This window comes from Tympanuchus pallidicinctus, unplaced genomic scaffold (assembly GCF_026119805.1).
Source record: "Tympanuchus pallidicinctus isolate F22 unplaced genomic scaffold, pur_lepc_1.0 scaffold3, whole genome shotgun sequence".
Classification (NCBI taxonomy): Eukaryota; Metazoa; Chordata; class Aves; order Galliformes; family Phasianidae; genus Tympanuchus; species Tympanuchus pallidicinctus.
Genome location: NW_026294747.1, coordinates 106,871,469 through 106,885,286, shown reverse-complemented (window position 1 = coordinate 106,885,286; position 13,818 = coordinate 106,871,469). Strand labels below are relative to the sequence as shown.

General features: G+C 55.5%; 1 protein-coding gene across 1 annotated transcript in view; it reads left to right on the top strand.

Annotated features, from left to right (window-relative positions):
• Positions 1-13,818, top strand: part of LOC128085233 (zinc finger CCCH domain-containing protein 11A-like) — a 44,972-nt gene that overhangs the window by 12,657 nt on the left and 18,497 nt on the right. The window contains exon 3 of the mRNA XM_052692320.1: positions 10,296-10,358. Within this exon, the coding sequence (XP_052548280.1) occupies positions 10,296-10,358 (63 nt within the window). The remainder of the gene's footprint in view (positions 1-10,295; positions 10,359-13,818) is intronic.

Below are 13,818 nucleotides of genomic sequence, written 5' to 3'. Positions count from 1 at the left end.
CTCAACTCCTCTTCCATCGCAGAGCTGCCTCACTCCCCCACGGCCAGCCGGGAGCTCAGCAACGACACAGATGCTGAACCCGGGCTCTTCAACAACTCACTTGGGCACCAGGCAGCATCCCCTCAGCTGCCCGTGCCGAGCCCCCTGGCTGCTCTTACACCGCCATCGCCAAACAACGCACACCCGATGGAAGAGGTGCTGCGAAGGCAGCCCCGGGTGATGCTCACCCGCCTGGCACTGCCCAGCCCACCGGCTGCCCCTGCACCTCCTGCACCTCGCACTGCACACCCCACGGCAGAGGTGCAGCGCAGGCAGCCCCGGCTGGTTCTCCCCCGCCTCGCACTGCCACCCGGCTGCATCTCCTGCCGGCTGGCAGACCAGCACCCAGGGCACAGCGCCGAGCCAGCCAAGCGCCCCGTGCCTCCTCTGCTGCGCGCCGGGCGGCTCGTGGAAGAGGCGCCGCACAAACAGCCCCACGTGCTGCTCAGGCGCCTCGCACTGCCAGCCGGATGCATCTCCTGCCGGCTGGCACACCAGCACCACGGGGACAGCACCGCGCCGCCCACCAGCCCAACGCCCGCCTGCTCCACCACCAGAGGCCAGAGCACCGCGCACAGGCAGCGCGCTGCCAGCATCCCAGGCACACACAGGAAGCTGCCGCGCTGCCACCGGGCGCCAGCCCACAAACGCCGGCGCTAGGCCAAGCTGCCGCTGTCAGCACGGCGGCAGCACCAGGACTCGGCACGGTTATGGGCACACAGCAACACAGCAACAACCCGTCCAGCAGCACCAGCCACACCGACAAACAACCGAAAGGAACGCACCGCCAGGGCAAAGCACAGGCGCCCAGCGAGCCTGGAGCGGGCCACAAGCTCAGCATCCGTGCCTGGGAGGAGGAAAGGGTAGCTACTGGGCACGCTGCTTCCTCCAGCACAGGTGCAACTGCAGGGCCGCCAGCCCAGAAGCAGCCTGCGGCTGCCAGTCACAGCAAAGCACCTCTCTGCAGGAAGCCAAAGCGCTGGCAGTCGTGCCAAGGAGGAGGGAAGGGTAGCTACCGGGCACGGATCTCGCCTGCCAGCAGAGGGGGAGGGAATTTGGTGGGGTGGCAGTTCTGGGTGAGAAATTGCACTCGGGTAATATTGTACTCCAAAACTGCTGGAATTGGGAGGAAGGAATTGCTGGCGTGGGATCTTTGGGGGGCTGGGAAGTTTTGTGCAGGGGGAAGAAACTATTGGTGGGAGGGAGCGGGGGGGAGGGGGAGAAATTGATCAGGGGTGGAAAACTGAGGGTGGGAATTTTAGGGGGTGGGATCAGAAACTGTTGTTAGGGGTGGGAAATGGTTGGGAATCTTGTCATTTAGGCACTGTTTTGTACGTTTCACTATTAAATGTCCTGCGTTCCCTTTGCTACACCTCTGCCTGCTGTCGTTCATGCAGCACCAAAGCCCCCCCAGGCCCCCGTGCCCACCTCTGGGGATGTTGGGGTGGCTGCAGGCAGCCAAGAGCTCCTCCAGCTCCTCCAGGCTGAACATCTCCATCGGGGGCACCGAGTTGGCACAAGGAGAGTCGAGGCAACGCCGAGAGGCAACGGGAGCTGACTGGGGAACTGCACAGAGCACCAGGGGGCGTGGAGAGCTTTGCTCAGCACTTGTGGGGTTGGGGGGCTCCAACGGTACCCAGGTGGCACATTTTCACCTCACTAACTTCCTGCTCTCCAACATCTCACCCAAGCCATTCAACAGGCCCTTTTCTCCAAGGGGGGCAGACTTTCTCCTTGCGCCTGACCTTCCCCCCCCACCTCCCCAGGCTGCCCGTCTCCCCCCTGGGCGCTGTGTTCCACGCATTCCCACCCTCACGCTGTCGCTCAGTGACACCTTTGTCACCCACACACTCACCGTGGGTCCTCAGGAGGGCTGGGGTGTCCTGTGAAAGCAACCCCAGGGACACCTCTGGTCCCGAGCCTTGGAAGACACAGCTCCTGGAAAAACACCTGCAACGCTGCTTCATCTCATCTCCTTGGCACTCCACCTGGGCGCTGTGTGGAAGCCAGCTGCTTCCCCTGCTGTCTCCAGACTGGGCTCGCCTCTCTCACTCTGCTCCTCACCCAACACCCAGCACTGCTTTTACCATGCCCTTGCTGAAGAGCACACAAGGTACACAAGCACACCGCTCTCCCTAGGAAAAACATGGCTCCCAGGCACCTGCACTGCAACCCTACCAACAGACGGTTCAGTCTCACAGGAAACAGATAAACTTAAACCCGAGGCCCCTGTTTAGCCCTCCTGCTCCTTTACCCCTGCTCCTCACAGCCCAGCGCAGAGCTGCGATCCCAAAGCCATTATAAGGTTTAATTTAACAGTGCTGTGTGGGATGATTCAACTGCTTCAAGCTCAAACATGATGCAAGTGATTGATTAATCCATACATCTCAGCGACCTCAAAACCTGATGCCTTGGAAAAAACAAACAGAACAGACCATCTCAAATAGCAGATAATCAATCTACAGAACTGAATCCAGCACGCAGTCCTGTGGACAAGTTCTGTGCTGGCAGCAGAGTCTTTTTACGACCATTAGGAACATCCCTACTTACAGAGCCACCACAACTTGGGCACTAAATACACAGACCCACCTGGCAGAACAGCAAATAAAGAAGCAACTTACCCTCCCCTTATCCAACTCCACTCTCACGTTTAGAAGTGAAACTACAAGTTTAACTGCCATGAAAACATGAGGGGATAAAAAAAAAAATCATCTGGTATTTTCCAGGTAAACCACCAAGATCATAGAATCCCAAACTGTAAGGGATCCACAAGGAATCACCAAGTCCAACCTGAGGCTCCAGGAAGGACAACCCAAACACAAATGGTCTTTAAGCTGCAGCAGCTCAGGACCAGGCCCACAGCCCTGGGGAGCCTGGCCACAGCCACTGCTATCAGGTGCAGCAAGCACAGGGAGCAGGCAGGCAGGCACAGCACAGCAAGCAAAGACCAATAAAGCTCCCCCATTTGGACAGCCAAAACACAAACTGCCATTTCACCGCTCATGGCTCTTCCCTGAACTCCCAAACAAGCAGTTACTTCAGTCCCCTATCGCACTGCAACTGCTCATAATCCACAACCAACATCGTATCTTTCACAACATAAGCAGCTCACTTCTGCTTGGTGGCAATGACGTCCATTCCCATTGCGTCCCTTCATGTGAGCAAAATCACAGCCAGCTTTCTGACAGCCTCCTGCAAGATCCTCCACAAAGCACCCAGCACTTCTGAAGAGGGACAGAAAGGAAGGTTCATGCAAACAGGCACACAAGGTGTCCCCCCCCCAGCCCAGAGTGGCCCATCACACACAGAGCGGCAGAAACACCAGGGCAATGGCAGGATATGACAGAGGCAGGAAAAGCACTGCTCACCATCGCCAAGGAGTCACCGACTGAACCAACTCCACAGCAGAGAACCTTCCAGAAAGAAACCCTTCCCTGCTCCCAGCCAGCCCTGACCTGAGCTCCACGAGGGGCAGCCAGGCTGCGCCCCTTCCAGCCACGGAGCTCCATTGCCTTCAGCTGCGCTCCAGGGCTGAGCAGCTCCTTTCCTCAGCTGCTCCGTCAGTGGGTCAGGCTGGGATTCAGCACTTCTTAGACAGCAGAGCAAAGGAAAAAATCCCAAAGCAAAGCTGGAGACAAAATACAAACGGCAAAGAAAGCTTGCAGGATCCCAGGAAATAACAGCAAAGCGCAGGCAGAAGGCAGAAGGCAGGGTTATGTCTGCGTGTCTGAAGGAAAAGCTGCAGATGTTCAGTGCTGCTCCATGCACCCATCGCAGACAGCTGCACACAACAGGGCTCCAGCAGCACTGGCAGCTCCTGTCAGCTTCACTATTAAAGCCATCTGACAAACTTCCAATTCCGTATTGCCAGTGCTTTAAAGAGAGAAGCACTACAGCTGGCAAACGCACGGTGGCTCCAGATAACAAACACCAAGGCAAATGGCACTTCAGGCCATCAGCATCCCTACGTTACTGCACCTCTTCTAGTTGATCCAGAGAGGCTTCTAGCTCCTTTCGAGCTTCTTCTCATTCCCTGAGCTGGAAAAATCAAGGAAAAAATGTTGAAATGGCTCCAAAACCCCTTCAATTTTGAATTAATCCTGATTTTGCCCTGCAGATGGGGTTTTGTTTTTATTTCTGGTGTTGCACAACAGGTGACTGAAGTGACTGGCACAGCTTGGAAGTGGAATCATTCCATCAAACATGCTGGTTTTCTTTGAAATCTCTCCCTAATGAAATCCATTAATTCCTACAGACACAGTAGGAGGAATTTTTCCAGCCCACGCCAACTCTAGGTTTGGATTCAGCTGAAACTCCTTTCTCCCCCTGAGAAACACAAGATCTGCGCCTCGCTGCCATGTCAGAACAGACCTGGGGCACAGGGAAAGGAGCCAGAGAGTGTTTCCTGTGCTGCACGTTTGATTCCTCGCCATTGCAGACAGTCATGCCTTCGAGGTTTGAGAACAGTTCTCTGAATTCAGTGACACAAACTTCTGCAAAGACTTCATTCTTACTTTCACGGCTTGGATTTTCACTTCTGTCTGAGTGCCTTCTGGGCTCTCGCCTTCAGCTCTGCTGCCACTGCCCCAGGCGGATGGGGAAGGAACCTGCAGGGGGTGTCCTGGCGTTTTCTCCCCAGCAGTGGGTTGATTTTCCAAGTCGTCACACGTTCACTTTCCAGGTCAGTCTCACCTATGATGCCTACTGCAAAGAACAAAAATCAGTGGAAAACAGATGATGATGTAGCTTAATATGGAGACAGTTTCCAGCACGTACGTTATAATGTAACCTCATGTAGAATCAATGAATGCACAGATGTGATAATTGAGAAATATCCAGGAAAGTTAGGCTAAGTCAGATTATTGCAACAAAAGGATAATAAATGGAGAATGTCCTGTCCTCTGGCTGCTGCCTCTTGCCTTCTGCAGGCCTTCTTGGACACCTATGAGTCTTGATTGAGGCTGCATCAGTGTGAAGCACCGGTAAGCTGCGGAGCTCTGAAGGGGAGCTGTGGGCTCCAGGACCTCAGGAGGGGCTGTGCGTGCTCTTCAATGTGCGTGCAGTCTGCTTGTGCTGTGGCAGAAGGGCTCTGACAGCTGGGGCCGTGTTTGTGTGGTCAGGAAAAGTGGGTATGAACACTTCTCCCTTGGGAAAGATTGAAAAACAGAGCCTCTCGTTGCTGCTTACTGGATGTTTTTCATCTTTAGAAACACAGGTGTTTGAAGAATGCTGTTTTTCATGGGAGATGTGCCAGAATGTCTCTGATGGACTATTTGCTGTGCCTTTCTACCACCAGAAATGCTCCTGATATGATAGTAGTTCAGAAAGGCTGTGCTGTGGATTTGTTTCCTGGACTCACATGAGAAGGATGGCTGTGGAGATGTTGGTCTCGGGGCAGGAGTTGTTAGAAGCTTTTGAGAGTGGCCTCCGTGTGTCATGAGTGATTGTGGTACCACTGCTCGGTCAGTTGGAGTGCATGAAACAAGTCTGAAGTCTTCTTTTAATGGAGCAATGGGAAAGGAGTCTATGGATTTGAGAGCTGACTTTCAGTCTGCGGGCATTTTCCAGGAGCTGGGGCGAGGGGTGAGGCAAGGAAAGCTGTGGTAGGAGGATGAGGTGTGGGAATAGGAATGTCTTCCATGGAGAGCAACTCCTGCTGTTCCCTTTTTGACTTGGAATGCATGCTTTTTTGAATGAAGAACAAACTCCTTGTGAGCTTGTGAATGAACTCATCCACACCTGTTACATTCTGGCGTTCTTCTCCACACGGAGCTGCAATGGAAATGGACACTGCTGGTCTGACTGCCAGCCCCCTCCCGCATGCTCAGATCGGCCAAGTTTGCAAGGCCCAGATCTTGGTGAGTTGTGCCCAAGGTCAGACGTTGGCTCTTCTCAGCCTTGAGATGTGTTTTCCAGTTGCGTGCTGTGCTGCTCCTGTTGTGTTGACCTCTTGAGCTGCAGCCCTAACTGGGGATCCAAGTAGACTGACACAGAAGGAATGGTTGAGATCTATGTGAGCTTGGATTGGAAATGCAGTGCCAAGGGCTGCACAAATGTGAGGCAGTTCTGAGTGTAAGGAAAGGCATCTGCTGGGTGAGGGCTTTGCTGGGTGAGCGTCACCCTGCTGAAGAGCAGGCAGCTGTTGTCTTTGCAGACAGCCACATCCATGGGGATTGGAAGCTTTGTCTGCCTTCTGGCTCTTGGCTGCTGCTCTGAGAGTGGAGGTTCTTGCCCGGAGAGAACCAGCAGCAGAAAGGATCCCATGCGTGGCCTCTGAGCCCTTCCAGAGAAACCAGCTGGATTAGCGTGGCTGGGACCTCGGTTTGGAGCTCACCCAGCAGGCTGTGCCCAAAGCAGAATGAGCTGTGGGCACAGCGTCCAGCAGTGGAAGCGACCAACAGCTGGAGACAGCAGCAGCCTGAGCGGAAAGCGGCGCTCTTGAGGGAAATCCTCACTGTGAACAAAGGCCCAGAAGAAGAGAGCAGCTGGTCCCTGCGTTCCCATAGTCAGGTTTTCCTTTCTGATCTGTTACCCCTCAGGCGGTGCCTGCAGCTGTGTGATGAGCTCTGCAGGAAGTGCCGACGTTTCGCGTTCCACCTTGTCTTTCACCTGGTTTTAAAGCTTAGAGCACCCTCAATTTCTGCAGCCCTGAGCTTTGGGCCACGAGAGCTCTCCAGCTTCTACCCGTGATGTGGGACTGTAATGTGTCTACTGTGTCAGGCTCTTCTTCTCTTTTCTCTTTTAAGGTACCTCTTTTAAGTACCTCCTTTAAGGTAGGAAAATTCATTTCTGGGCCAGGAGAGGAAGAAATGCAGCAATCTTCCCTGCACTGCTCAGTTTGCCTGAGTTGCCAAGTGCTCCTCGTTTTTCTCGTACCCTTCAATTCCCAGTCCATATTTTCCCCAAAGCAAAAGAATTCAGAGTAACCACCTACAGTTCAGTAAGCGATTTCAGTATTTATTTCTGACTGTGGCAATTCCTTCAGTTCAGAAGTCACACTTAATTTACGGAGCCTGCTTTAATTCTGACCAAGGTTGCAGTGGCAGCTGGCTTCCCAAGGCTGCAGTACGTGGTGGTGGCACAGCCTCGGGCTTCTGCATTTGTGCTGATCCCACATTTCCTTTCTCTGTGTCGCAGGTCAGCTGGCGCTGGAAGCGGACGGCATCCAGTGTGAATGAAGGGCAGTGCAGGAGCAGCTGCTGCTGGGAGGAAGGAAGCGCAGGCTGATGGACGCTGACGCATCTCCCGGCACGGCACCAGAGGAGGCAGCGGTGATGCTGGGGGGCAGCTGCAGAAGAACACGAGGAGCTCCTCAGCAGGAAGCCACAAACCCTGCAGGAAGCTGCAGCAGACTCAGAGCACGCGTGGATGCCCAGGAGGAAATGCAGGCCCAGCGTTTGAGCAGCGCCTGGCCACGGAGTGCTGCGGCCCAACACAAAGCTGTTCTGCCTTTGCCCAGATGGCTTTCCAAGGTGGGCTCGTCTGTCCCCACAAAAACCAGAGCGCTGACTCATCCGAATGCTGGCTGATTGCTTGGGAGCCCAAATCCTCCCAGCCTCCAGTCTGGGGGATCCTGGGGGCAACATCTCCTGGGTCTGATCATGCGGTGCCTGAGCGAGAGCATGACCCAGGCTGGTTACACAGGAGTCATCTTAATTTCTCTGTTTTGATACTTCAGATAATGCCATTGGGCGGCCCTCATGTTTTCTTACAATTTGGTACCAGGCCTGGTGACTTTGGGCCAGAGCCCAAAAGGCTGCATGCAGCCCAGGGGCTCACAGCCACAGCCCCAGTCAGAGAGGCTGGCACACGGCCTGGGCCTAAAGATGCTGCCAGAGAAGCCGGGAGTGGCCCTGGGGCCAAAACACACAGCCAGAGAGACTGGCACCGGCCAAGGGACCTGAAGGCACAGCCTGAGAGCCGGCCCTGAAGTCTGAAGCTCCAGCCAGAGAGCCAGCACCAGCCCTGGGCCATAATGCCGCGGTTACAGCCACAGGGGCAGCGCCAGAGCCGGGGCTGACAGCCACACCTACAGCCGGGCGGGCTGGCAGCGGCCGTGGAGCCTAAAGCCAGTCCTGAAAGGCCGGCACCAGGCCGAGGGCCCAAAGCCGGAGGCAGAGGCCGGCACCGGCCCTGGGCACAGATGGGCCTTCCTGTTGCTTTCTGCTGATTCCTATAGGGCTCCACGGACCGCTCTGAGGCCATGCTGCTCCTTACTGGTTTTCACTTGGCCACGCTGCACCTTTCTGGACCGGACTGCTGTGCGCTCCTCCCAGATCCCACTTGTTCCTCTGGGACCCCGCTGACCACTCTGAGGCCATACTGGTTTTTATTGGGCTGCACAAGGGTCGTCTTCACTTCTCTGTTGCTTTACTTCAATTAACCCCCATTCAATCAACCCCATTCAGCACATTGGGTGAGTCTCATGTTTCCTACAGTTTGGATCTGGGAGGTGACCACTCCTTTGCCTATGATGAAAGCACAGCGGTGATGCAGGCACTTGCTGAGCTCACAGTGGTTGCCTGGCTGGGAGCGTTTGTGCCCCAGCTGGAGCAGAGCTGGTGGTCTGGTGAGCGTGCTGCAAACCAAGACTGAGCTCTGTGCTTTTCAGGAGAGATCTTCTGTGAGAGCCCACTGGGAGCAGCGCTGCGGCGCGTGCGTCAGCTGGGCACAGTGACCAGGTCATCCGGCTGGGCAGTGACCAGGTGAGCTGGGTTTGGTGCTGGCTGGGGGCCGGGAGGTGTCTCAGCAGAAAAGCTGGGCTGGGGAGGAGTTCCCAGCTCCAGCGGTGCCCCTCAGCACGGCCGTTTCCAGGGGAAATGGTTCTTGTTGAGATTCCATCCCACGTTTCTGTGAGGATGATGAGATGACATTCCTACCCTGGAAATTCACTGCTGAGCCCCCACCTTCATGTCGGACATTGAAAAGCAAGGAGAGCACAAGCTTCTCAGAGCACAGCTCGTGCCCCCTGCCCCACGGGTGGCTGGGTGCAGAGCTGTGGAGGAGATGGAGAAGGGCACTTGCTGACACAAGCCGTGGCAGTCAGACCCAAACTGGACCTGGTGGCAGGCAGCTCTCGCAGCCAGCTGCCTTCCAGACGTTGCCCTCCTCAAGAGACTCCATGGCGCGGCAGAAGAAAGCTGGGAAGATGCTTCTTCCTCATGATTTTTCACTGGTGGATGCTTTCTGCAGGGTTCCTGTCCAAAAGGAGACTTTGGGCATCGAGGAAGAGTGAAGCCAGCTCTTTCCAGGAGCGGGAGAAGTTCCTGTGCAGAGAACCATCTGAGCTTGGCTTCCTCTGAGACTTCAGCCGTCATGTCTCAGCATGGAGACGAGCGCGGCTCCAATTCCCGCTCTGTGAGAGCAAAGGTAGGGCTGGGTGTCTTTTGCTGGGTGTTTCTTCCTTTGTTTTTGTTTTCCAGGGGAAGGGGTGGAGCGCGGGGAGCCCTGCTGGTCCTTTGGGACCTCAGGAACTGGTTGGGTTCTGCGCTCGCTGACAGCCTGGGCTAATAACATGGGCATGGCTCAGGCTGTGTTTTCCCTCAGTGGTAAAGAACATCTCAGCACTCTGCTATCCCATCTCTGGCACGACCTGGAAGCTCTGTGCAAACCTCGGCTGCCCGTTCCCTCCAACGTTTCTTCTTTCTCTCCTCAGAAGCAGCGCGGCGCGGTTCCCCGCCTTTGGGAGCAGCAGCCAGCAGGCTGCCAGAGATCCCACGGCGCCTGGCAGCGCACAGAGGGACGCGATGGGCACGGGCCGTCCTCACTGCCACGCAAAAGTGAGTTTCTGCAGTCCTCTGTCATGAAGGATGGAGGAATGCCTGCTAGGTATCACTTCTGAGCGGCTGCAGTGCTGTAGGGATGTCCAGAAACCACGGTGGAAGCATTAGAAAGGCCGACAGCAGCAGCTGATGGCAGCAGCGAGACACCAGTCTGTGTACAAGTGGTGCTGCTCAGAGCTGAGTGCATTCCCTCTAGGGACAAGAGATCCGTGTCTCCACGTTTGCACCCGGTAGCGTTTTGTTTGCTGATGCAGCTCTGCTCTGCAGAATGCAGAGCTGTCAGGCAGTCCGGGGTTCCTCTGCTGCCATCTGGCAGGAATGAGAGCATAATGCTTTGTGTCAGCACGCTGCAGTTTGAACACCAGTTTCTGCTCTGGCTGTAGAACAGCGTCTTCTGGTTTTGGGGTGGGTGTGGGCTGACAGGACAGCGCTGCTCCTGGGGTCTGTGCAATCACACTGGATCTGTCGTTGCAGGGACGGAGCCTGCGCGTCCGTGGGATGGTGCTGGGCACGGGGGGAAACGGAAAGCCTCCCCAGGTAAGAAGCTCCTGTGAGCTGTGCTGTGGGTGCTGCCTCTAAGCAGGGCTGCACGCAGGGCTGAGTGTGATGGAGGAGGGAGGAAAGGGCACTGCAGTTCTGTGCTGACTGCAGAAGTGGCACAAGGCTGGAGCAGCGGAAAGGAAATTGAAGAAACTACACTGGAAGACCAGAAGTTTGGTTGGCTGTGCTACAACGTTCCTGCAAAGAGATGCTCTTCATGTCTCTGTTTCCTTTCTGTCAGACGCTGATGCAAGCAGCCTTCCAGCAAAGCGCAGCCTTGCAGAAAGGCAAGGCAGAAGCACCGAGTGTGGCACAGCACCCAAGAGAGGTATGGACACACAGCAGGCACCTGGGTTTGGTGCACTGTCTTTCTAGCTAGGCTCTCTGTCTATTCTTTCTGGGACTGACGTTGTTGTGTGTTTTACCTGAGGTATTAATCCCTGGGATCTACTATTACCTTCCTGTCCCGTTTTGTAGTCTCAACGCAACGTTCAGCCAAGATGCTAAGATTCCTTACTGTGTACCCTCGAGATCAGGTTTCCTAGTATCGAGGCCCATTGTGCAGACTGAAAGTATCACTGGACTCTCGTTGTATCTCCTTGCTTCTCTTTTCTTGATTGTAACAGACAGAGGTGCTGAGTCCAACGGAAAGATCGACCCGAAAGCGGTGCAGGAAGGGCTTTCTGGGAGAGCTTGTCTTCAGGCTGGGGGGCTTCCTACATCAGCAGGTCCCAGCTCAGGGGGAAGACCTGCCCCTGCCGTGTGCCCCCGCTCTGTCTCCAAGTCCCTGGCTGCAGGTAAACGCAAGGGCCTGGAGGAAGAGCAGCAAACATCAGCGCTGCTGCCTGCCTGCAAAAGAGCCAGAGGTCAGAGCGGAGGCAGCGTGCCGGCTCCAGCAGCACAGCCTGGGCCTGCTGCAGCACGGAGCTCCAAGCTGCGAGGTAAGCAGGTGCTGTGCTACCGCCCTGCAGGGCAGCTGCTGCCCTGATCAAGCACACCGAGGCTGCAGAGGGTTTGCTTTGCTTTCTCCTTCTCTGCAGAGGGGAAAAGAGTTGGAGCCTCTAAGAAGTCCAAAGGCACTGAGGTGCCACAGTATGTAACCCCGTCTCTTTAACTGCATGGTGGTCTTCTGTTTGTCCCCCTGGAAATGTCTTTCACTGAGAGGCTTCCTGCTCAAATTTCCCCTGTCTTTTTTCTGCCTTCAGCTTTTGTGGTACCCATGTTTACACAGTTCTGCTGCTGACGGAATGAATTCATTGTTATTCTTGCTTTATAGCAAGAAGACGACGACAGAAAGAGAGGAGAAGGGAATTGAAGAAGGCTTCCCTCAGAGCTGCAGCTGCACATACAGAGGTGAGTCCTTGGCGAGCACAGACACGGCTCTTGTTGCCTTCAGTGCCTCTGTCTGACAGCCGTGAAAGATGCTGCAAGGTCCTGAGGGCAGTGATGTCACAGAAAAACACCCAGCTGTGTGTCTGAGGAAGTCACGCTGTCAGCGAGAGCTGCCCAGGCGAGCTTGGGTGCCTTCCTCTGCCTTCAGAAGGACGCTGTTGGTAACGGCCGGAGGGTTTTGCTGCCATAAGGAGCCTTGCCGTGTCGGGCACTGCGACCTTGGAAACCTCGTTCCCCCAGCAGAGCATGAATGTTAGCATAGGCAGCTGCTGTGGGAAGTAACGCCAGCGACCTGAACGGCAGGAACGTGCTGTGCTGCATGGGGCCGTTCTGCAAGTGTCCTGATCAGCCTTTCTGAAGGAGAGCTCCCCAGATTGTTTCTACACTCACTCTGTTTCTTTCCAGTGCTCCACAATGAACAGCCTGGTGGAGATGATGCAGCAGCTGCAGCTGAGGGACTGAGAGGAGCAGCATCAGCCGGCAGCGCTGCGGCGCGCGGCGTTACAGGGCAGCGCTGCGAGTGCCGCCCAACTCCAACTCAACTTTGGTTGTGCTCAATAAAAACATCACCAGTAGAGATGGACACAGAGCGCACGGCCCGATTTGTGCAGCGGCAGCCAGGAGCTGCTGCTCCAACGACTTCCTGGCGCACTCACACAACCCTGTGCACTCACACACTGCCTGCACCTCCTGGCACACCTGTGCGCAACCATCCGAACGCACGGGCAAAGGTGTGCAAAGCCACACAGCCTTGTGCAGAGCCCTCGGTGCACACGCCGTGTTCATGCACACGCACACGTGTGTGCTGCCGTGTTCTGCTTCTGGCCTTCGGTGTCTGGAGGGGGGCGGCAAGAAAGAAGGGCAGAGAGAGAGTTGAGATGGGACGGATGGCAGAAGTCTGTCACAGTAAGGGTGGCACTGCAGCAGGGACACTGTCATGGGAAAAAAGCCAGACTAAAGGGGAAAAACAGGGATTTCTGGGAGAAAAGCCCAGATTGAAGGGGAAAAACAGGGATTTCGGGGAGAAAACCCCACATTTTAGTGGAAAAACAGGGATTTCGTGCAGAAAACCCCACATTGAAGGGGAAAAACAGGGACTTTGGGGTGAAGTAGATCCCAGATCCTACTTGTTCCCCTGGGACCCCGCTGACCACTCTGAGGCCATACTGCATTTTTATTGGGCTGCACAAAGGTCATCTTCACTTCTCTGTTGCTTTACTTCAGTTAACCCCCATTCAATCAACCCCATTCACCCCATGGGTGAGTCTCATGTTTCCTACAGTTTGGATCTGGGAGGTGACCACTCCTTTGCCTATGACGAAAGCACAGCAGTGATGCTGAACCCAAAGCCATCGCTCCCAGACCAGCTGTGCCGTTCCACTCACCCCAGTGCCTCAGCCCAAAACATTTACAAGGGAGAGATGCTGCATTTCCTGATCAACTTCAGCAACCCTCTGGAGCACCTGAAAATCACGCAGCCCCACCAAAGCCACCTCTCTCCATTACCTCCATTACTCCTGCTTTCCCCAGCCCTGCGATAACCAGCTTGCACAGCCCTCCAACCCCACGCACCACCACCATCCCACAAGGGCTCCCTGCAGCACCAGCTCTACCCCACAGCGACGGGGCACAGCCAGCACACCTACAGCACTCCACACACCTCCGCTTCCCACTGCAGCGCCAAGCTGCTGCCTTGCTCTGCATCAGCCCTGGCCCCTCGGAGAGGCGGGCAGCGGGATGCCGCAGCACTGGGATGCTGTCACAGCTGCTGTGTCCCACGGCCACAATGAGCTGGACCGTGTCATGTTTTAAAAAGATAAGGCAGCAGAATGAGTTGCAGAGGTTTTCTTGCTAGAGGTGCTGTGCCCCTGTGCAGTTCTGTAGAGCCAACACAGACACGCAGTGGATGTTCCCATCTTGCCATGCTGTGCCCAGGATGCTCTGCAGCTCCCTGGTACAAAGCCCCTGCTCCCTCCTACAAAACCATGCCATTTTAGTTCTCAAGTATGCTGCCCTATAGCAGGGGCTACTGAGGTTATAAAGGGCTCAGGACAGCAGCAAGCAT